General features: G+C 45.8%; 2 protein-coding genes across 17 annotated transcripts in view; both read left to right on the top strand.

The window, feature by feature from the left end:
- The window catches only part of LOC125980798 (ETS-related transcription factor Elf-2), a 103,751-nt gene that overhangs the window by 17,109 nt on the left and 62,955 nt on the right, over positions 1 to 23,687 (top strand). For 14 of the 16 annotated variants that reach the window (XM_068651925.1, XM_068651926.1, XM_068651922.1 and 11 more), the window contains 2 exons: positions 17,706 to 17,789; positions 21,612 to 21,942. In XM_068651925.1, the coding sequence (XP_068508026.1) occupies positions 17,715 to 17,789; positions 21,612 to 21,942 (406 nt within the window). In that variant the 5' untranslated portion in view covers positions 17,706 to 17,714. Of the gene's footprint in view, positions 1 to 9,475; positions 9,540 to 17,705; positions 17,790 to 21,611; positions 21,943 to 23,687 lie in introns of those variants that run through there. The other 2 variants (XM_068651918.1, XM_068651927.1) reach the window with 2 other exon arrangements.
- Positions 15,279 to 16,541, top strand: LOC125987402 (piggyBac transposable element-derived protein 3-like). Its single transcript, XM_049751773.1, has one exon. It carries the CDS (start codon positions 15,279 to 15,281, stop codon positions 16,539 to 16,541), a length of 1,263 nt encoding a protein of 420 aa, XP_049607730.1.

Below are 23,687 nucleotides of genomic sequence, written 5' to 3'. Positions count from 1 at the left end.
TTCATTATATTTAAGACGGACAGTCCTAAAATTTGAAATAATTCTTTAAATAGTTTGGCTGGAAGCGGGTCGAACAATCATGTTTGTTTTGCCGCACTAACCAATTGTGTAAGCCTTTCAAGGGACACGCATTTAAAATTTTGAGAGGGTTATTGCATGATCGTCTCGACTGAGCGATTGGAACCGTAATCTTGATCTCATCCCTAATGGATTCAATCTTTCGAGCGAAAAATTTCATGAACTCGTCAGCTGAGTGGAAGGAGCCTATCGGAGGTCAGCAGAAAGGACTTTGAACCACGTGTACTCCATCATCAAGCACGGGTACAGAGCTATGCTCCTCCCCCACCTTGGACAGTCAGACCATGTCTCCCTGCTACTCATTCCCGCATACAACCCCCTCAGACGCAGATCCAGGCCCACCACAAGGACTATAACAACTTGGCCTGGAAATGCACTCAGCCAACTCCAGGTTTGCCTCCAAGACACTGACTGGGACCTATTTCACCACCAAGACCTGGCAACGTTCATAGAGACAGTTCTGGACTACATCAAGTTCTGTATGGGAACTGTATCCGTGGACAAAACCATCCGGGTCTTTCCCAACTAGAAACCCTGGATGACCAGCCAGGTCCGCTCACTCTTCAGGGCCCGCGACTCTACCTTCAGGTCAGGCAACAAAGCCCTTTACAGCTCAACTCGAGCTGACCTGAAGAAAGGGATTAAAAAAGCCAAAGCGGACTACATGAGAAAGATGGAGACCCACCTTGCCAGCAACAGACCACAAGAGGTGTGGCAGGGCATCCAGACCATCACTAACTTAAGGCGCTGTGATGTGACGTTAGACAAGGGGTGGGCAAACTTTTTGACTTGCGGGCCAAATTGGGTTCTAAATTTTGACCGGGGGGCCGAACCAGGAGCAGATGGATGTAGTGTTTGTGTGAAGTAATATAAACGAACTGTAAAGGTCATTGCATAAAAGGTTTTGGCCTTTAGTAGGTAGTAAAGCGTGGATATTCCCAAAATGTTTTTTGAAAACAAATGCATTTATTAACAGCATTAAAAAAAAAAAATCCCTAAAAAACTGCTATCAGTGATTCTCATAAAATACGACACTGTTATTATGAATAACAGTCTCCATCACTTCAGTGTCTGCAGGTCAGATTAATGAAAGATGTTTATCTTATGAGATCACATCAAACGGCAAACATTCTGACCAAGTATATCATCTTGAAGAATCGGTGAAAGCATACATCCAAATAAAGTAATCAAAACGGCAACACGGTGAGGGGTATCTGAAAATCAGAGCAGAGTTTTAACTCACAAACACCTGGTAACAGAGGTGAGGAAACGGGAAACACTTCCTTAAAGTAAGCCACACGTAACATTATAGAGCTCAGAGGTTGCATTGCCATGGACCACTCGGTGCATCCTGTCTGATAGATAGGAATAGAACCAGCCTAGTGCTGACCCTGAAATACCAACACAGCTTTTAAGGCGCTCTAATAAAATATCGAAGTCTACAGTGTCGAAGGCAGCACTAAGATCAAGTAATAACAATACCGATGAAGTGTTTGAATCTATAGCTATGAGGAGATCATTAGTCACTTTAGCAAGGGCTGTCGGTGGAATGATTAGCTCTAAAACCAGACTGAAAAGATTAATTTCAATTATTGGCGACCATGTAATCAATAAGCTGCTGCGCTACTTCTTTTTCAAGAAGTTTTGCTATGAATGGGAGATTTGAAACTGGCCTATAATTACTGAGACAGTCCGGGTCGAGATTTGGTCGCTTAAGAAGCAGTTTAATGATAATGATAATTTAAAGGCTGTTGGCACTATACCAGAGGAGACAGACAGATTCATTATATTTAAGACGGACAGTCCTAAAATTTGAAATAATTCTTTAAATAGTTTGGCTGGAAGCGGGTCGAACAAACATGTTTGTTTTGCCGCACTAACCAATTGTGTAAGCCTTTCAAGGGACACGCATTTAAAATTTTGAGAGGGTTATTGCATGATCGTCTCGACTGAGCGATTGGAACCGTAATCTTGATCTCATCCCTAATGGATTCAATCTTTCGAGCGAAAAATTTCATGAACTCGTCAGCTGAGTGGAAGGAGCCTATCGGAGGTCAGCAGAAAGGACTTTGAACCACGTGTACTCCATCATCAAGCACGGGTACAGAGCTATGCTCCTCCCCCACCTTGGACAGTCAGACCATGTCTCCCTGCTACTCATTCCCGCATACAACCCCCTCAGACGCAGATCCAGGCCCACCACAAGGACTATAACAACTTGGCCTGGAAATGCACTCAGCCAACTCCAGGTTTGCCTCCAAGACACTGACTGGGACCTATTTCACCACCAAGACCTGGCAACGTTCATAGAGACAGTTCTGGACTACATCAAGTTCTGTATGGGAACTGTATCCGTGGACAAAACCATCCGGGTCTTTCCCAACTAGAAACCCTGGATGACCAGCCAGGTCCGCTCACTCTTCAGGGCCCGCGACTCTACCTTCAGGTCAGGCAACAAAGCCCTTTACAGCTCAACTCGAGCTGACCTGAAGAAAGGGATTAAAAAAGCCAAAGCGGACTACATGAGAAAGATGGAGACCCACCTTGCCAGCAACAGACCACAAGAGGTGTGGCAGGGCATCCAGACCATCACTAACTTAAGGCGCTGTGATGTGACGTTAGACAAGGGGTGGGCAAACTTTTTGACTTGCGGGCCAAATTGGGTTCTAAATTTTGACCGGGGGGCCGAACCAGGAGCAGATGGATGTAGTGTTTGTGTGAAGTAATATAAACGAACTGTAAAGGTCATTGCATAAAAGGTTTTGGCCTTTAGTAGGTAGTAAAGCGTGGATATTCCCAAAATGTTTTTTGAAAACAAATGCATTTATTAACAGCATTAAAAAAAAAAAATCCCTAAAAAACTGCTATCAGTGATTCTCATAAAATACGACACTGTTATTATGAATAACAGTCTCCATCACTTCAGTGTCTGCAGGTCAGATTAATGAAAGATGTTTATCTTATGAGATCACATCAAACGGCAAACATTCTGACCAAGTATATCATCTTGAAGAATCGGTGAAAGCATACATCCAAATAAAGTAATCAAAACGGCAACACGGTGAGGGGTATCTGAAAATCAGAGCAGAGTTTTAACTCACAAACACCTGGTAACAGAGGTGAGGAAACGGGAAACACTTCCTTAAAGTAAGCCTTAAGAACTTTACAGGTTAAGATTAGTCACAAACAGGTGGTGCATCAATGTCCTTGAGCATCCTGCATTGTTTGAAAGTGAGAATGGTCGCTAGTTTCAATCCCTGCTATTTGTACAGATCATATTCAAAATGCATTTTTTTACAACAAACTTGAAAGCCTCCCCTTCATTTTCAGTGGGAACAGTGTTGTTGGTCTCCCTTTTTTTGCTAGTGTGTCATAGTCTGGAGTAAAATTTGTTGTGGCAATTCTTAGGAGAGATCCGAGGTGTTGGTCCGTTTACCTAGATCTGTGACGGGTTGATGTTGATGTTCATGTGGCTGAACGTCACGTCGCGTACGTCGAGCCAAATTGGCCACTCTTTTTAAACACTCGGCACTCAGTGTCCACCTTGCTTTTCCTTGGGCGACTCATTTTAATGGAAGGATTCCAGGGGAAGGTTTGTGGGTGGCTTTAGCGTAAAACTGTATCCGAAAGCTCGGCGCGCAAATTACAAGAATGCTGTCGTCACAGCCCACGCTCTAAATTCGGTACTGATACAAATAGAGCGCGAGTGCGCCATTTCCGTACTACCGAGTACGTACACGCACTTGTGAGTGTGCACCGAGCTTTCTGACACGGCTTCCGGTAGTAAATGCGCACGCGAGTGGTTCCCCATCTACTGGGGAAACGCAGTCATTGCAGGCAAAATTACCGAAAAAAAAAATGTTTAATAATACAATTTATTTAGAGTTGGCGGGCCGGATTAAACGGTCCCGTGGGCCGGATGTGGCCCGCGGGCCGTAGTTTGCCCATACCTGCGTTAGACCCAAGTGAGTCGCTGGCAGAGGAGCTTAATTGCTTCTTTGCTCGCTTTGCATCACCTCAGACACACTCACCTGCTCTAGCCGTGCCCCCTTCGACATCAGATCCCCCCCCCCACCCCTCCTCACTGTAGAGCAGGGCTGTGGACTCGGGGACTCGGACTCGGTTGGACTCGGTCATTTTTGCCGGACTCGGACTCGATTTTGACGCTGATTTTGACCGAGTCCGACAATAAAAAAAATACATTCAATTTTCATCATGCTGCTGAGAATGCGTGTAGGAATACTGTCCACGGCCCTGCTTACGGTCAATGCGGCCACGTTGAGTTGCACTTAGGCGAATGTTTACATTATGTACCAATGTCAAGGACGATTATGTCACCCAAGATTCAAGATTCAAGAGTTTTTTATTCGCCATGTTTGAGCGTGCCAAACAAGGAATTTGACTTCGGTAAATCACAGCCTCTGTTCAACATTTAGGTGACTAACAACAACACTCAGGACATGTGAAAAACTAAAGATATTCTCAAATATCCCCTGATCTTAAACTGATCTTAAACTCCCAAGAGGGCAAGGAAAGACTCGAAACTCCAGCTAGGGGAAATGAGAAACCTTGAGAAGAGACCACAGATGGGAGGGTCCCTCTTCTAGGATGACCAGGCTGCAATGGATGCAGAGAGTACACATAGTACAAACAGTGTAGACAAAAAAGGTGTGGAAAGCGGGATGTTATTGCACAGTAATGACTCTGAGACTCTAAGAGTGGTGTGAGTTCATCAGAGCGACAGCCTGGGGGAAGAAGCTGTCTCTGTATCTGCTGGTTTTAGTGTACAGAGCTCTATAACGGCGTCCGGAGGGGAGTAGTTCAAACAGGCTGCAACCTGGGTGCGAAGGGTCTGTTGAGATTTTCCTTGCACGTTTCCTGGTCCTGGACAGGTACAAGTCTTGGATAGATGGGAGGTTGATTCCAATTATCTTTTCTGCAGTCCTTTTTGTCCGTTGCAGTCTGTGCTTGTCTTGTTTGGAGGCCGATCCAAACCAGACAGTGATGGAGGTGCAGAGGACAGACTGGATGATGGCAGTGTAGAAGGTCTTCAGCAGCTCCCGCGGCAGGTTGAACTTCTTGAGCTGTCTCAGGAAGTACAGCCTCTGCTGGGCCTTCTTCCAGACAGAGTCTATGTGGCCGGTCCATTTCAGGTCCCGAGAGATTGTGGTTCCCAGGAACTTGAAGGTGTCTGATGAGAGAATAGCATTACTGCGGATAGTGAGGGGTGAAAGTGGTGAAGGGCCTCGCCTGAAGTCCACTGTCATCTCCACGGTCTTGAGCGAGTTCAGGTCCAGGTGGTTTTGGCTGCACCAGTGGACCAGCCGCTCCATCTCCTGTCTGTACGCAGTCTCATCACCGTTCTGGATCAGTCCGATGAGAGTGGTGTCGTCTGCATACTTCAGGAGCTTCACGGAAGAGTCACTTGCGGAGAAATCGTTGGTGTAGAGGGAGAAGAGCAGTGGGGAGAGGACGCATCCCTGAGGGGCTCCAGTGTTGGTGGTCAGGGTGTCAGATGTGATGCTCCCCAGCCTCACACGCTGTCTCCTGTTGGTCAGGAAGCTGGTGATCCACTGACAGGTGGAGGCAGGCACCGCGAGCTGGATGAGCTTCTGTTGGAGGATGTCAGGAGCGATGGTGTTGAACGCCGAGCTGAAGTCCACAAACAGGATCCTGGCGTACTTTCCTGGGGTGTCCAGGTGTTGCAGGATGTAGTGCAGTCCCATGTTGACCGCATCATCCACCGACCTGTTTGCCCGGTAGGCAAACTGGAGGGGGTCCAGCAGGGGGCCCGTGACATCCTTCAGGTGGTTCAGTACTAACCTCTCGAAAGATTTCATGACCACAGATGTCAGTGCAACAGGTCTATAGTCATTCAGACCTGTGATGGCGGGCTTCTTGGCCACTGGAACGATGGTGGAGCACGAGGGCACCTCACACAGCTCCAGGGAACGGTTGAAGATCCGTGCAAAGGTGGGCGCCAGCTGCTCAGCGCAGACTTTCAAGCAGGAAGGTGACACGCCGTCTGGGCCCGGTGCCTTCCTGATCTTTTGTCTCCGGAACACCTGGCGCACTTCCTCCTCGCGAATCTGGAGTGCGGGCGCGGCCTCTGCAAGAGAGAGAGTCGGTGACCACGGTGATGGAGGTGTGGACAGAGCAGTTGTGGGGGGAGGTGAGTATGTGGATTGTGTGGATTGTGCTGCAGGAGGTCCCGTTGTGTGGGAGGACCGATCAAACCTGCAGTAGAACCTGTTTAGCTGGTCAGCGAGCCTTGGGCTCTCCACAGGACGGGGGGTTCGTTTCTTGAAGCCCGTGATGCTCTGCAGGCCTTTCCACACTGTTGAGGGATCAGGATTGGCAGAGAGGTGTCTCTCCAGGCTCTCCCCGTAACACCTCCTGGCTTTCCTGACCTCTCGGTTCAGTGTGTTTCTGGTCTGCTTGAACAGGTCCCGGTCGCCGCTCCTGTAGGCCTCCTCCTTGACTGTGCGCAGCCTCCTAAGGTTCGGTGTAAACCAAGGTTTGTCGTTGTTGTACGTGCAGAAGGTCTTAGTCTGCACACGCAGATCCTCACAAAAACTGATGTATGATGTGACAGTGTCAGTGAGTTCATGCAAGTCTGAATTTGCAGCTTCAAAAACACTCCAATCGGTGCAGTCAAAGCAGGCTTGGAGGTCCTGCCTTGACTCCACTGTTCACTTCCTGACAGTCCTCACCACAGGCTTAGAAGTTTTTAGTTTCTGTCTGTAGGCAGGGATCAGATGAACTAGACAGTGGTCCGAGAGTCCTAAAGCTGCACGAGCCACAGAGTGGTATGCATCCTTAATTACGGTGTAGCAGTGGTCCAGTGTCTGTGCCCCTCTGGTGGGACACGTTATGTGCTGTCTGTATCTGGGGAGTTCGTGTGCGAGGTTTGCCCTGTTAAGATCACCCAGAACAATGATTAGTGAATTTGGTAGAAGTTTCTCCATGTCTGTCACCTGGTCAGCCAGCGTCTGCGTGGCTTCACTCGCACGTGCGTGTGGTGGGATGTAAACAGCCGCCATGATGATCGAGGAGAAGTCCCGTGGTGAATAGAACGGCTGGCAGTTTATGAAAAGTGTTTCTAGGAGAGGGCTGCAAAACTCTTTCAACACCATGACATCGGTACACCAACGTTCATTAATGTAGAAACAGAGACCACCTCCCTTTCATTTTCCGGAGAGCTCCGCGCTGCGATCTGCACGCGTTAGCCGAAACCCAGCTAACTCCATGGCGTGGTGGGGGGTTCGTTCGCTAAGCCACGTCTCAACAAAACACAGCGCGGCGGATCTGCTGAAGTCCGTGTTCCTTGAAGTGAGGAGCAGCAGTTCGTCCATCTTGTTCGCCAGGGAGCGGACATTCGCCAGATGAATTGACGGTAGGGCAGAACAGAACCCTCTCTGCCTCAGCTTTACGAGGGCTCCCGCTCGTTTTCCGCGTCGCCGCCGTCGCGCTAGCTTGTATAGCACCGCCGCTCCGGCTAAAATCTCCGACAAACAGTCTGAATCAGAGAGAACAGGAGAGAAAATACCAGAAGAAGACTGACCGATGTTTAACAGTGCTTCTCTAGTAAAAGTGATCCGGGATGGACAGCAGAAGACACAGAAAACACACAAAATAAGACAAAGAAACAGAGAGCAACTCACCGTGGCAGCCATCCGCGGCGCCATCAGATGACGTCAAACAAATTGTTATATCATTGATGTGTTTCGATAGTTGTGGGGTCGTCACTAATTATTTGTGTTTAGATAAATGTCTGAGCTATAATGGTGTAATTAATTATTAAAAAACATTATCTTACATGTCCTGTGTTTCAGAATGGTTATTTAATTGGGCGAGAGTGTGTGTTTTCAAGCGTTTTGCCTCATGCCAATGGCACTCAGGGCTAAGGGTGGGCTTCAATGACTATTTTTGTAAAGCCACGCATTTAATACCATGTCAAATAATGTATTAGAGTGTAGGTTATGTTCCAATGTATCCACTTCTATCGGTTAAATTGTAAACCGTAAATTTATGACTACGCCATGAGTGATCTACATTATGAACTAGCACAACTCCAGTAGGGCAGGGAAAATTTTATTGATCCGACGTCCGATTGGAACGTCGCCTCACTTTTACGTCCGCGCTCTCAGCAAGGGATCCTATATAAGCCGAACCAGCCAGTGTGAAAGCAGTTGCGTTAGTTCTGGTAGATTTTGATCTAAATTGGCCTTGAATAAAGACTAAGCAGTCACAGGAATTAACAGAAAAAATGGACAGCCGGACTTGGACTCGGACTCGGTGGTCAAGAGGCCGGACTCGGACTCGGTGCAAAAATCCGACCGAGTCCACAGCCCTGCTGTAGAGGAGCAAAAGGTGAGGCGTGTGCTCCAAGCAGTAAACCCCAGGAAGGCTCTCGGTCCAGACGGAGTAGCTAACAAAATGCCCAGAGCCTGCGCCCACCAGCTGTCCCAGATCTTCTGCAGGATTTTCAACCTCCCGCTGGCCCAAGCAGTCATCCCCACCTGCCTGAAGTCAGCCACGCAAAACCTCAGCTATCATCAAGAAGGCTCAGCAGTGTCTACACTTCCTGAGAGTCCTCAGGAAGAATAGTATGCACCGGAAACTGCTGCTGGCCTTCTACCGCTCCTCCATTGAGAGCCTGCTGACGTACTGCCTGACCACCTGGTACGGGAGCTGCACTGCTGCAGACAGAGGGAGGCTGCAGAGGACAGTCAGAGCAGCGCAGAGGATTGTCAGCTGCCCTCTCCCCTCCCTGACGGACATATACACCGGGCCGCGGACCGGTCACTTGGTACCGGGTCGCCAAGCCGCACAGAAAAAAAAACGTTTTTTGTTTTTTTTAATCGACAATCAATTAATTCAGGTCAAGACGCTCGTCCCGGTCACGTGACAAGTTTCCCCAGTCGAGCCCGCAAAGCTAGCAAAAATGAGTAAGAATTTATTTTGAAAAATATAAAAATATTGGCGATTCTCTCCCAATTACATCCGTCGGTTCAGGTCAAGACGCTCGTCTTGGTCACGTGACATGTCACCCCAAACGAGCCCGTGAAGCAATCAAAAATGAGCAAGAAACAGATGTTTGGAAAGCTTCTTCGGAAAAGTAAAAAAGCCCAATGAGGAGACTGAAGAAGAAGAGGCTACTAAGACTTCTAAGAAAAGGAAAGCTACATTTAAAAGAACATTTCTGGAGTTCTACTTAAAATATGGATTTATCGCCACAGGTGACTGACGCGCCAAGCCCACTCTGCATAATATGTGGCGACAGGCTAGCTAACGAGGCAATGAAGCCTTCAAAACTGCTTCGGCACATGGAGACCAAGCATCCTGCATTAAAAGACAAACCTTAACCACTTCGGATGTCATTGTCTCCGATTATGCCTAGATGGGACCGGCTCATTTCTGAGAAACAAGCTCAGTGCTCCCACTAATTCAACGTAATGGTGAGTTTTATTTTTGTCGTTTATACTTGTTTCTATGCCAGTCGTATCATTTTATTTCATCGTATTTATATATTTATTATAAATGTGTTATTTATATAAATGTATTTATTTATATAAAGGCCGGTCAACGAAAATATTACTGACACGTACCCGGTCCGTGGCGCAAAAAAGGTTGGGGACCACTGATATCAGGGATGAGAATCTTCCGCGGATCCGCGGATTTCCGTGTTTTGTTCCGTCGGAAGTATAATTTTCGTGAATCGTGTAGATCCGTTGACAAAATTGTTTTTATATGGGGTAGCAGTGTTGTGACAACAGCTGCCTTATTTTCGGCAGCATTTTGGTGCTACTTTCGTCACATTATTTGCCTACTCATTTGCCTAATTAGCAAACGTTTTAGCCAGCATGGCGAAGGTTTTAGAGAAAAAAGACGAGGATTGTGCAAGGGAAATAGACAAGTTGAACGGGATCAGGAACTGCTTCAGATCGGCATGGCTCGAGAGCGGCGTCATCTTACAACTCGAAACACAAAGAAGCTCTTAAAGCAATGCGACAGTGAGCGCCTGGCGCGCTGCGGTTGCGCGATCAGACCTAAATTCAGCTCCCTGCGCACTGAGGTCCACTTAAATTTTGGAAAGTACATCAGGACTTTAAAAATATTTTCTAAATTTCAGCACTGGCTTTGTCACAATAATGCGATCAGTGCGGTGCAGTTGCGCGGTCGGCGACGAGGTACGTTTGCGCGTTCGGCGGTGCGCTGCAGTTGCGCGATCGGACAAAATTGCGCATATTAAAACAATGCTTAAAAAAGTCTTGGAACGGATTAAAATATTTTCCATTATTTGTAATGGGAAAAATAGTCGGAATTCGACCGATTCGCTTCTCGAATCGCCTTCTGGAACGGATTGTGGTCGAAAACCTGCAGCGCCCAATGGGGGCCTGTGGGCCTTGTGGCACCCAATAGGGGCCTGTGACCCCTGTAGCCCTCAATGGGGGCCCGGTGCCCTTGGCCCACTGCAGCCCCCATTGGAGGGGGGCTGCAGCCCCTGGCCCCCTGCGGCGAGTGTGTGTGGGGGGGGGGGCACAGGCACCCCCCAATGGGCCAGTGGGGCATACGGCCCCCAGACACCGGCTACTTTTCAGTGTTTTTTTTCATTTGCCGTCAGCAGCGCTTGCAATATCATCAAGGACAACACAGCTGTTTGAGCTGCTTCCTTCTGGGAGGTGCTACAGATGCATCAGAACAAGGACTACCAGACTGAAAAACTGTTTCTTCCCAAGAGCCATCACCACACTGAACTATGAGAAGAAACAACACCAGCTATAATGCAATATCAATACACCTTTATACACTGCTCAAAAAATTGAAAGGAACAGTTTTTTATCAGGTGCATTGGCGTTGATGGAATTAACAACAGGTGCACTAGCGGGGCAACAACGAGATGGTCCCCAAAACAGGACTGCTTTTGCAGGTGGAGGCCATTTCAAGTTCCTCCTTGTTAGAGTGGTGCTCACTCTAACTTATTTTGCAAGAACCACATGGGAGACAGTATGCCCTTTTAAACACTTGCAAGTGGAGAGTCATTTGTCGCTGTGTATACAACGATGATCGAATGAGGTCTGACTCAGGCCTCTTGCAAGAGCATTTTTATTGAGAGAAACAGGGTGGGTGTGAGAGTGGGGGTGAGAGTGGAGGTCAGAGTGGAGGTGAGAGTGGACAGGATGGGGTTGAAGCCCCTGGCCTCTGGTCAAAGCATAGCAGGGTTTTTTGTACGACGTTGTGTAAACAGAACAACTTTGATTGCTTCCTCTGCAGCTGGTTAATCAGTTCAAAAGATCTTAGCACTTTGTTCTACTACTTTTGTTAAAACAGGACAAGCTAGGTTAATTATTACAGGTTACATTCCAATTTAAGCATAGGATCAAACTATCAACCCTAACACTCTTGATCTTTTTGAACAGTTTTTCCACAAGTGTTGGCTTGCACAAAGTAGCAGATATCGGTCCTGCTGATGGAATAAGGACAGTCTACGGCCCTGTCCAGCTCTCCTAGAGTAAATGCCTGTCTCCTGGAATCTCTTCCATGCTCTGGAGATTGTCCTGGGAGACACATAAAATCTTCTTGCAACAGCACGCATGGATGTGCCATCCTGGAGGAGTTGGACAATCTGCGAAACTTCAGGAGGGTTAAGAAATTGCCTCATGCTACCAGTCGTGATAATGACTCTAGCTCAGGGGTGGGCAAACTTTTTGACTTGCGGGCCGAATTGGGTTCTAAATTTTGACCGGGGGGCCGAACCAGGAGCAGATGGATGTAGTGTTTGTGTGAAGTAATATAAACGACCTGTAAAGGTCATTGCATAAAAGGTTTTGGTTTTTAGTAGGTAGTAAAGCATGGATATTCAAAAAAAGTTTTTTGAAAACAAATGCATTTATTAACAGCATTAAAAAAAAATCCCTAAAAAACTGCTATCAGTGATTCTCATAAAATACGACACTGTTATTATGAATAACAGTCTCCATCACTTCAGTGCCTGCAGGTCAGATTAATGAAAGATGTTTATCTTATGAGGTCACATCAAACGGCAAACATTCTGACCAAATATATCATCTTGAAGAATCGGTGAAAGCATACATCCAAATAAAGTAATCAAAACGGCAACACGGTGAGGGGTATCTGAAAATCAGAGCAGAGTTTTAACTCACAAACACCTGGTAACAGAGGTGAGGAAACGGAAAACACTTCCTTAAAGTAAGCCTTAAGAACTTTAAAGGTTAAGATTAGTCACAAACAGGTGGTGCATCAATGTCCTTGAGCATCCTGCATTGTTTGAAAATGAGAATGGTCGCAAGTTTCAATCCCTGCTATTTGTCATATTCAAAATGCGTTTTTTTACAACAAACTTGAAAGCCTCCCCTTCATTTTCAGTGTTCATTTGATGTTGATGTTCATGTGGCTGAACGTCACGTCGCGTACGTCGAGCCAAATTGGCCACTCTTTTTAAACACTCGGCACTCAGTGTCCACCTTGCTTTTCCTTGGGCGACTTATTTTAATGGAAGGATTCCAGGGGAAGGTTTGTGGGTGGCTTTAGCGTAAAACTGTATCCGAAAACTCGGCGCGCAAATTACAAGAATGCTGTCGTCACAGCCCACGCTCTAAATTCGGCACTGCTACAAATAGAGCGCGAGTGCGCCATTTCCGTACTACTGAGTACGTACACGCACTTGTGAGTGTGCACCGAGCTTTCTGACACGGCTTCCGGTAGTAAATGCGCAGACGAGTGGTTCCCCATCTACTGGGGAAATACAGTCATTGCAGGCAAAATGACCGAAAAAAAAATGTTTAATAATACAATTTAGTTAGGGTTGGCGGGCCGGATTAAACGGTCCCGTGGGCCGGATGTGGCCCGCGGGCCGCAGTTTGCCCATACCTGCTCTAGCTAAAGCCAACCCTTGTGGAAAAACTGTTTAAAAAGATCAAGAGGAGGAACTTGAAATGGCCTCCACCTGCAAAAGCAGTCCTGTTTTGGGGACCATCTCGTTGTTGCCCCTCTAGTGCACCTGTTGTTCATTCCATCAACACCAATGCAGCTGAAACTGATTAACAACCCCCTCTGCCACGTACAAGACCAAAATTTTATCAGAAAAGTCTAATTGAATTCACGGCATACTCTGATAAAAAACTGTTCCTTCTTTTTTGAGCAGTGTATATATATATATATATATATATATATCCATCCATCCATCCATTTTCTGAACCGCTTAGTCCCCACGGGGGTCGCGGGCGTGCTGGAGCCTATCCCAGCCGTCATCGGGCAGTAGGCGGGGGACACCCTGAACTGGTTGCCAGCCAATCGCAGGGCACACAGAGACAGACAACCAATCGCACTCACACTCACACCTAGGGACAATTTGAAGTCTTCAATCGGCCTACCAAGCATGTTTTTGGAATGTGGGAGTAAACCGGAGTGCCCGGAGAAAACCCACGCGAGAACATGCAAACTCCACACAGGGAGGGCCGGAGGTGGAATCGAACCCGCACCCTCCTAACTGTGAGGCGGACGTGCTACCCAGTGCGCCACCGAGCCGCCCTATATATATATATATATATATATATATATATATATATATATATATACATATATATATATATATAGATATATATGTGTGTGTGTATATATATATATATGTATACGTATATGTATACGTATTTGTATACGTATGTATGTATATATATGTATGTATTATGTATGACAAACGTTGGAGTGCAGTGGAAAGCAATAATCGAAATTATTACTTTTTGTCTTGCCACGGACATGCTTCCCATTTATTCTGTTGAAAAACAGGGCTTCAAACGCTTGCTAAGAGTGCTGGACATGAGGTATGTTGTACCGAGTTGCAAATACTTGTCAGATGTAGCCCTGCCTTCGCTGTACAACACAACCTGGGATAAACTGCGAGAATAGCTGGAGGAGATGAGGCATTTTGCTGCTACAACGGACCTCTGGTCAAGCCAAAGAATGCAGCCTGACCGTGCACTTTATTGACAAGAGCTGGCCCTTGCGCAGCGTGTGACGACAGACAGCCTATTTGCACTATGCTGCTGAGAATTTTATTCAGGTTTTTTTTTTTATTCTAAAATGTTTTGCCATTATTATCTATTATTTATTCAAGTTATTGTAATGTTTCAATTATTGTGATGTTGCAGTTGCACTAGTTCAGATTTTTTTTTCCAGACAGCCTGATTTAGTTTGTACTTTTATTCTGATAATTTTATTTCACGCAGGAGATCAAAAAACAACAAAGTTGCTCTTTGTTTACAATTTTTCCCATGTTCGCAGTAATTTTTCTATTTATTTTATAAACAAATCGGAAATTTAATCGAAATTCAGATTTTAAAAAAAAATCTACTCTAAATCAGCTCTACTTCAACATATCACAAGGATTAGCCTCTCCGTGGCTGATTTAAGAGCAAGTAAAGAGCAGCCTCTCTGCAGCTAAAGTGCCCTATCACGTCTATTTCTTTTACCAACGCAAACAAGATGCCTTTTCGAGAAGCGTGATGCAAGCTGAATTGTACATATGTCGTTATATATTCAATTGAAATTGGTAAGGGTTCATTTGACTTTCATTTCCATGGAAGTCAATTTATGGCGTCTCTTGCGCCTATCTGAAAAGGAGGTGCTAAAACCCGTTTCTGCCCATAGTCTATATATAGACGCTCCGATTTCCATAACATCCGGCGCCCTCAAATGACGACCAACATTCGCGCCGATTGTATCAGGTTATAACCAGTCTTTCGCCTGTCGAAAACGGAATCGCCGCCATCTGCCCATTGTATGAGTCAGTCGTGCTAGGTGATCGAAGCCGGACAGTTGTGATTCACGATGGAACATGATCAAAGGTAAGCTCCGGGATATTATGATAGAATCGACATAGGGGCGTGAAACTTTTAGGGAACAACTATCATATAATGGTTATTGACTGATGTGATTGTTGTGATGATTCGCCCTGACGTATTTCCTCCATGTATTATTTTACGCAAAACATCTATATATAGACTATGGGCGTCTACGCGTACAAAATCAGTGCTGGATGTCCTCGATGCAATCGAAGATGAAGACGCAGCTGTGGCTGAAATCTTCATTGCTCCCCCCGCAGTCAGTGTGGAGTCTGATGAAGACAGCGGCGAGGAATGATCGATAATCTCTCGGGACGGCAGCTTTGCGCTCCCGCCATGGCGGTCCTCGCCGACGGACGACATGATGGCGACACGGAAGAAGAAGAGGAGCCCCAACAGGCCTCCACCTCGAAGAAACGAGCGAAGAAACGCTCGCAAAAAGATGGGGTGGAGTACAAATGGAGCAACAGTAAAAAGCGCCTGACAAAATTCCCGGACGCCAGCCCTCTCGCCGCCCCCACGATTGTCGTCGGAAAGAGCGCAAATCAGAAGCTGGACTTCTTCCTTTCCGATGTATATTCTCACCTTGTTCGAGAGACCATCAAGTATGCGGCGGTGACTAACTCCAACTTCCAGCTCACCATCGAAGAATTGAAGCGCGTGTTGGGGATCTTGCTGCTCTCAGGGTACCACTCTCTCCCCAGTCGACGCCACTACTGGAGCACAGATGAAGATCTCCAGTGCGCCCTCGTTGCTGGGGCCATATCACGCAACAGGTTCGAGGAGATCATCCGCTACGTTCACTGCGCCGACAACGCGCACCTGAACCTCAGCGACCGGATGACAAAGTTGCGTCCCATGATGGACATCCTCAACGCTCGGTTCGGGGAGGCGTATCCAATGGACTGCGATATTGATTTGGACGAGGCAATGATAGAATATTTTGGAAGACACGGATGCAAGCAAGCAATCCAAAACAAGCCGGTGCGGTTCGGCTTCAAGGCCTGGTGCCTGAACAGTGGGACCAGCGGCTTCCTGGTCCGCTTTGACATCTACCAGGGGGCGAGTGGAGATGCCTCTGAAGTCGAACGCAAGTTCGGCAAGGGCGGTGGCACGCTCCTTCGACTTCTGAACGACCTCCCCGATGCTGTGCGTGCACTTCCACTACGCGTCTACATTGACAACTATTTCACCGGCCTCCCGCTAGTTGCAGAGCTGCGCAGGCGGGGCTACGCTTGCACGGGGACGATCCGAGAAAACCGCATCCCGCGCTCCTGCCCGATCACAGATCAGAAAGCTATGAAGAACAAGCCGCGTGGTGCCGTGTCTGTCGTGTACGACACGGCAAACAAGATTGCGCTCACTCGGTGGAAGGATAACGCCGTGGTCACCATCGCCTCCACCCTCGCCGCCGAGCATCCTCTGCAGAAGGCGTCACGCTGGTCAGCGAAGGAGAAGAAGAGGGTGGCAGTGGACCAGCCATTTATTGTCCAGCTGTACAACCGCAGCATGGGCGGCACGGACCGCGCCGACCAGAGCATCGGGCTCTACCGCATCAACATGCGTCGGAAGAAGTGGTGGTGGCCGATATTCACTTGAATGCTGGACGCGGCCGTCTTCAACGCATGGGTGCTGCACCGGCTGGATGAGCATAGCGGGATGTCTCTGCTGGACTTCCGACGCGAGGTGGCCCGAACTCTGCTTGCAGCACCAGGCGTCACTCGAGCTCGGAGAGTGGGCAGACCACGCCTGTGCGCAGTTGCCGATGACTCACGCTTTGACGGCATGGAGCACTGGCCAGAAGTGGCGGAGCAAGGCCGAAAGTGCGCACTGCCGACTTGCAAATCGCGTCCGTCCAGTGCGTGCTCCAAGTGCCGCGTGGCACTGTGCATGAATTGCTTCCGTGGTTACCACCAGCCGGAACAGAATGTATGAGCACTGATCCGTTTTCTGACCGGAAGTGGCGGCGCAAGGCTGAACAAATCACGGCCGTCCACTGCGTTTATGGTACCGCAATCTTCAGTCCACTGCGTTTATTGTACCATGGTTTTGTACCGTTTACACAGAAAGTTTGTTGCCATTAAATACAGCTGTGAAAGCCAACTTGTGTTCATAGAAACTTCGGCATTTTCGTACGACTGGTCCCCATACCCCATACAGACGGCCGCTGTTGACTGGAGGCGTCGCACATGCATGCCCATTGAAAATTGCGGAAATGGTCCCTTTCATTTTGCAGACAGCTGTTACGTGTAAAACACAACTAACTCTGAACATTCAAATAAATTACATCACGTTACACTTGTAAATCGTCAGAATGCTCCGATTTTTGTGCACGTATTAGCCCATAGTCTATATATAGATGCCGCATATCTCGGGTACGCGACGTCATAAACAAAAAAGCGCGGCGTATTCGTAATTAGGGACACCTAAGGACCAGAAAATATGCACCTTTTAAGAAAAAAAAATTTGGGCAGATCCGGGATATTATTAAACGGCCACACTCAGCTGAAGGGTCGGCCTCCTTGCTGGTAGTACAGTACTCCCAATCTCTCCAACAAGCCGACCTCCGGGGTTTGTTATGCGGTCCGGGGTGAGCCTCCTGGCCGAGCCACGAGCTGGCTGACATTTTTGTTTGTAAATTTTACACGCACATTTTGACTTGTTTAAAAAACGTGAGATTATAAAGCTTTTTATGGAACATTCTTCACCCTTTGAGTTGTTTTTCATCAACTTGAACTTAGACAAATTCTCTTGTTTTCCTAGGAATGAGTGATGACCTCTGTGGTGGTGTCCGATGGAGGAGGGAATATAGTGGAGTATGTCACGATGGTGGAGGAGCCTCAACAAGTACGAAAGCCTCCATATATGCTGCGATGAGATTCATTCACTTATGGTGGTAGAAAAATGTATCCATTGCGGATTTACAGCAGAATAACAAAATTCAGCTCAATATGTTATTTTTACGTTTGTTTCAGTGTAGTGAAAAGTAAAACACAATGACGCTGGTTGACTTGTCACTTAATTCGTCACTTTGAAAATAATATCAAGGTAATTCATTTGTTCTATTTGTAAGTTGATGCCACTACAAAACTTTTAATAATGCTACAAGTAATTTATAAAATTTTTAATTCTAAACTGCAGCACAAGTTTTGAGCGCGATGAAGTCGCTTTACAGACACATTGTAAAAGTGTAGTATCTGTTTGGCAAAATACAGTGGAACCTCTTTTGAGTCCTAAATTTTCTATTATAAATTACCATTGTAAATGTACTATTGTTGGTTTGCGAAAAGTCCTGGGGGGTATTCCAGAAAGCAGGTTCAACATACTCTGAGTCTATCCCGGACAATAAAGCTGACTTTGACTTTGAACTCTGAGTTGACTTATTCTGAGATGGGAAACTGAGTATTCAGTTCCAGAAAAGCAATTTTTAATTCTAAACTGCAATGCAAGTATTGAGTGCCGTGAAGTCGCTTGACTGACACATTGTAAAAGGAATAGGTAGTATCTGTTTGGCAAAATGCAGTGGAACCTATTTTGAGTCCTAAATGTTCTATTATAAATTACCGTTGTAAATGTACTCTTGTTGGTTTGCAAAAAGTTCTGGGGGGTATTCCAGAAAACAAGTTCAACATACTCTGAGTCTATCCCTGAACTCTGAGTTGACTTACTCTGAGATGGGAACCTCCGAGTATTCGGTTCCAAAAAAGCTGATCTGAGTTAGTTCAATCAACTCCGAGTAAGTTAACATGGAGTTATGTGTGTGCACAACTCCTATAAAAAGCCATTATCAATCGAGCCCCGATACCACGAGAAAACATATCACCTTATTTTACCACAATGGAGTTAGAGGTCCTTATGCAAGCCTACGGCAAGTACGAACGTATTTTTCACCGCAAATCTAATACAGCTGAAGGAGCGAAGGAGAGAGAGACGTCATGGGAGAAAATTGCTGCCCGAGTCAATGCATCAGTTTGAACGTACTATTCCATTGATGTAACATTTAACCATAAGATTGTAGCGTAGCCTATAGTTAGGAATTTAAATGGGAATTAAATATGATTTTCATTTAGGTGCAATCCAACAGGAGAAAAAAAGACTTGGAAGCAGGCAGTGATTGCACCTCACTTTGATTTTAATTGAATTATTTTAAATGGACTTTTAAACAAAGTTAATATTAATTTAAACTAAAATAAAAATTCTGTGGCTACTTCAAATAATAAAAACCCCAAACAAAATGTTTTCCAACGTCCTTTCAGTTAATTCTACACTTTGTGGATTAACACTTGACACAAACGCATTTATGTTTTATACCTATTGAAGTCGTTTCAAATGTGACGCTGGAGCTATGAAGGCGCTAAGCCATGCAGTGTTTTATAAGTTAATAAAAGAACCTTGAAGTCGCATCCTAAATGTAAATTGGCTTATATTGGGGTATGTGATCAAATTTTCTCGTCCGTGTGAGCAGTCTCACCGGAGCATTTTGAACTAACTATAGACTTTTAAAACCGGATTTAGGAAGACCAGAGAATAATGCGTTACAGTTCTAGTTATGTTCTTAATGTGTTTTTGAAAGGAGAGCGTTTGGTCAAATATAACCCCAAGATTGGTTACAGTATCACTTTGGGTGATAGTACATTTATCCATATTTACTTTGGTTTCCTTAAATAAGTAGCGATAACAAGCAAAACCAATTATCAACATCTGGGTTAAGACGTAGAAAATTGAGAGACATCCAGTGTTTAATCTCTGCAAGGCACGACTCAAGATTACAACAGTCCCGCGGATTTGTAATCGATAATGGCATATATAATTGGGTGTCATCCGCATACAATTGAAAACTAATGTTGTATTTGCGTATTATGTCCCCAAGCGGAATCATTTAAATACTAAATAGCATTGGTCCGAGTACCGATCCCTGCCGGACACCACACGTAACGTTAGTGAGCTCAGAGGTCGTGTTGCCATGGACCATACGGTGGGTCCTGTCAGATAGATAGGAATTAAACCAGGGAAGTGCTGACCCTGAAAGACCAACACATGTTTTAAGGCCCTCTAATAAAATATTGAAATCTAAAGTGTCAAAGGCGGTGCTAAGATCAAGTAATAATAGTACCGATGAGGTGAATCCATAGCTATGAGGAGATCATTGGCCACTCTAGCAAGTGCTGTCTCAGTGGAGTGGTTTGCTCTAAAATCAGACTGAAACGATTCAAATCAATTGATAGCGACCATGTAATCATTAAGCTGCTGCGCTATCACTTGTTCAAGAATTTTTGCTATGAACGTGAGTTTTGCAACCGCCCTATAATAACTGAGACGGTCCCGATCGAGGTTTGGTTGCTTCAGTAACGGTTTAATAATAGGGGTTTTAAAGGCTGTTAGCACGATACCAGAGGAGACAGAGAGATTATTTATATTCAAGACTGACGGTCCTAAAATCTGAAATTATTCTTGAACAATTGAACGGCTCGGTGGAGCACTGGGTAGCACGTCCGCCTCACAGTTAGGAGGGTGCGGGTTCGATTCCACCTCCGGCCCTCCCTGTGTGGAGTTTGCATGTTCTCCCCGGGCCCGCGTGGGTTTTCTCCGGGCACTCCGGTTTCCTCCCACATTCCAAAAACATGCTTGGTAGGCCGATTGAAGACTCCAAATTGTCCCTAGGTGTGAGTGTGAGTGCGATTGGTTGTCTGTCTCTGTGTGCCCTGCGATTGGCTGGCAACCAGTTCAGGGTGTCCCCCGCCTACTGCCCGATGACGGCTGGGATAGGCTCCAGCACGCCCGCGACCCCCGTGGGGACTAAGCGGTTCAGAAAATGGATGGATGGATATTCTTGAACAACGTTGGCTGGAAGCGGGTCCAGTAAAGACGTTGTTTGTTTAGCCGCATAACCAATTGTGTAAGCCTTTCAAGGGACACACTTTTAAAATTTGAGAGGAATATCGCATGATCGTCAGTACCCGTAATCGGCGGTCTTGACTGAGTGATTGGAACGGTCACCGTGATCTCATCCCTAATGGATTGAATCTTTTGAGCGAATAATTTCATGCACCTGTCGGCTGAGTGGAGGGAGCTATTGGAGGTCGGCTGGCTTAGTGTTAGCTTTGCCACCGTATCGAAGTAATAAGGATTGTTTTTATTGAGACCAACAATTTGCGAGAAATAATGAGTTTTTGCTAAAACGAGCGCTTCTTTGTATTTCAGGAGGCTGTCACGCCATACCTGATAGAAAACCTCAAGTTTAGTTACACGCCATTTGCGCTCAAGCTTTCTACATAATTGTTTAAGTGTAATCCAGTGGTTCTTAACCTGGGTTTGATCGAAACCTAGGGGTTCGGTGAGTCGGCTTCAGGGGTTCGGCAGAGCTGGTATGTCATTGCCCCCCCCCGTCCGCGGATGGCCCAACACACCGGTAGCACCAGCCCCCCTCGTCCGCGGATGTCTGAACACACCGGTAGCACCCCCCCACCCCCCTCCCCCAAACATTCCTTTGGACAGCTTTTTCAGTCTCAAATTATGTATTTCTGTCTTAAGTGTAACGGAACAAAATTAAAACCAAAATTATCAATAAATAGTGACATTTCTACTATTAAAAAAAATTCTACTGTCCTGACTAAAGATGAGTATCCAACCAAATTAACTGCTGCCTTTTTGCATCTTTTCATATTGCAGTGCGAGCAGCAGCCTGCTGAGGAGGAGGAAGATGAAGTAATTCAGCAGGACGTAGACGCTGTGATTGTGGGAGGAGGCGAGGAGGCGGAGGAAGATGAAGTAATTCAGCAGACGATCGAGGCAGTGATTGTGGGAGGAGGTGAAGACGTGGAAAAGATGGGACGTGTGGTAGTGCAGGAGGATGGATGTCCTGCAGTGATTGTGGAAGAGGTGGCCAGCGCCCAAGTGGAGGAGTGTTACTCTGCCCAGGTGCTGGTGTATAATGATGAGACTTACCTGATGCAGGATGTGGCTGAGGAGCAGGAAGTTGTCACAGAAGTAGCAGAAACAGGTGACAACAACAATTACATTTTTTTCCTTCCATAGTTTGATTTAAAAATCACATGAATGTGTCAAGAAAATTAGAACAGTCCTCTTCTCCAATCTGCATGCTTTCCATATGATGAATGGATTATGTTATGGGGCTTTTGCAAAAGGTCAATTGCATCACTAGAAGACACTCTTTATTATAAAATTCTTTACGGACCTTGGTCCGTGATAACACCCAGCTGCATTTTATGCTGTCATCAGTATGTAGTCCTAAATACATAAATCCCTCGCTACATCGCGGTTCGTTTATCGCAGTTTCACTACATCACAGATTTTTTTTCCAAATTAAAAAAAATAATAATGTAAAAGTCATAATAAAACTTCTAAATCGAGGAATTATGGCACAAAACTTGCCCACATGCCAGCAGAAGGCAAGGAGTGCCCACACAATTGCAGTGCGTACACTTGTACCTTTTTATAAAAAATTGTTATAATAATAAGAATTTTAAAAACATATTTACAGTGTAGTATCACCGTGTTATAGAATTTTTTTATAATAATAAAAGAGTTCTAAAAACATATTTACAGTAGTCTGTACACTTGTACCTTGTTATAAAGAAATATACTAAAAGTTGTTCTAAAAACATATTTACAGTATGTCTTAAGAATTCTCCATGTTAGTTATGTTATTCAGCCGTGCTTTGATTTGAAGTAGGGTGATTTATTTTGAAGGCCGTTTTCAGGCGATACCACTTCCTGTTTTACGTTGGTGTATATATGTCGGTTACAGTGGTACAGGAGTCATTAACGATGTAAGTGGGTCTCTTAAAAAGAGAAATGAACGATCATCTAACCTTTAGGACAATGCAGTATTGCTCCAGATGTTCATTTAAATTCCTTTAGAAGTCCGTTTTTGCGTGTTAGCACGATCGCGGATTAGCATCTTTCTGCTAACTCGTTAGCCTGCCCTGTACTTCTTGTTAACATGTTACACGCACACATGTATAATATTTATATTTTCAATATTTCTACAAACTTTTCTGTGTTATTTACAGTGGGGGAAATAAGTATTTGACCCCTTGCTGATTTTGTAGGTTCGCCCACTTGCAAAGAATGCAACGATCTATAATTTTAATCATATGTACATTCTAACAGTGAAAGACGGAATCCCAAAGAAAATTCCAGAAAATCACATCATATGAATTTATAACAATTGATAACCGTCTGATGAGGAAAAACAAGTATTTGAACCCCTGGAAAAACAGCATGTTAATATTTTGTAGAAAATCTATTATTTGGCCAGCACAGATGTCAAACGTTTTTTATAGTTGGTGACAAGCTTTGTGCACATTTCGGCAGGGATGTTGGCCCACTCCTCCCTGCAGACAGCCTCCAAATCATTCAGGTTCCGAGGTTGTCGCCTGGCAACTCGAATTTTAAGCTCCCGCCAAAGATTTTCAATTGGATTCAGGTCTGGAGACTGGCTACGCCACTCCAGAACCTTGATGTGCTTCTTCTTCAGCCACTCTTTCGTTGCTTTAGCGGTGTGCTTGGGATCGTTGTCGTGCTGAAACACCCATCCTCGACCCATCTTCAGCTCTCTCACTGAGGGAAGGAGATGTTGGTCCAGAATTCTACGATACATGGCCCCGTCCATCCTCCCCTCAATACGATGGAGTTGTCCCGTCCCCTTGGCTGAAAAGCACCCCAAACGTATGATGTTGCCACCACCATGCTTGACGGTAGGGATGGTGTTCTTTGGGTTGT

This window comes from Syngnathus scovelli, chromosome 1, assembly GCF_024217435.2.
Source record: "Syngnathus scovelli strain Florida chromosome 1, RoL_Ssco_1.2, whole genome shotgun sequence".
NCBI lineage: Eukaryota > Metazoa > Chordata > Actinopteri > Syngnathiformes > Syngnathidae > Syngnathus > Syngnathus scovelli.
Note: the sequence above shows the minus strand (reverse complement) of the source record. Positions and strands in the feature narration are given on the sequence as shown.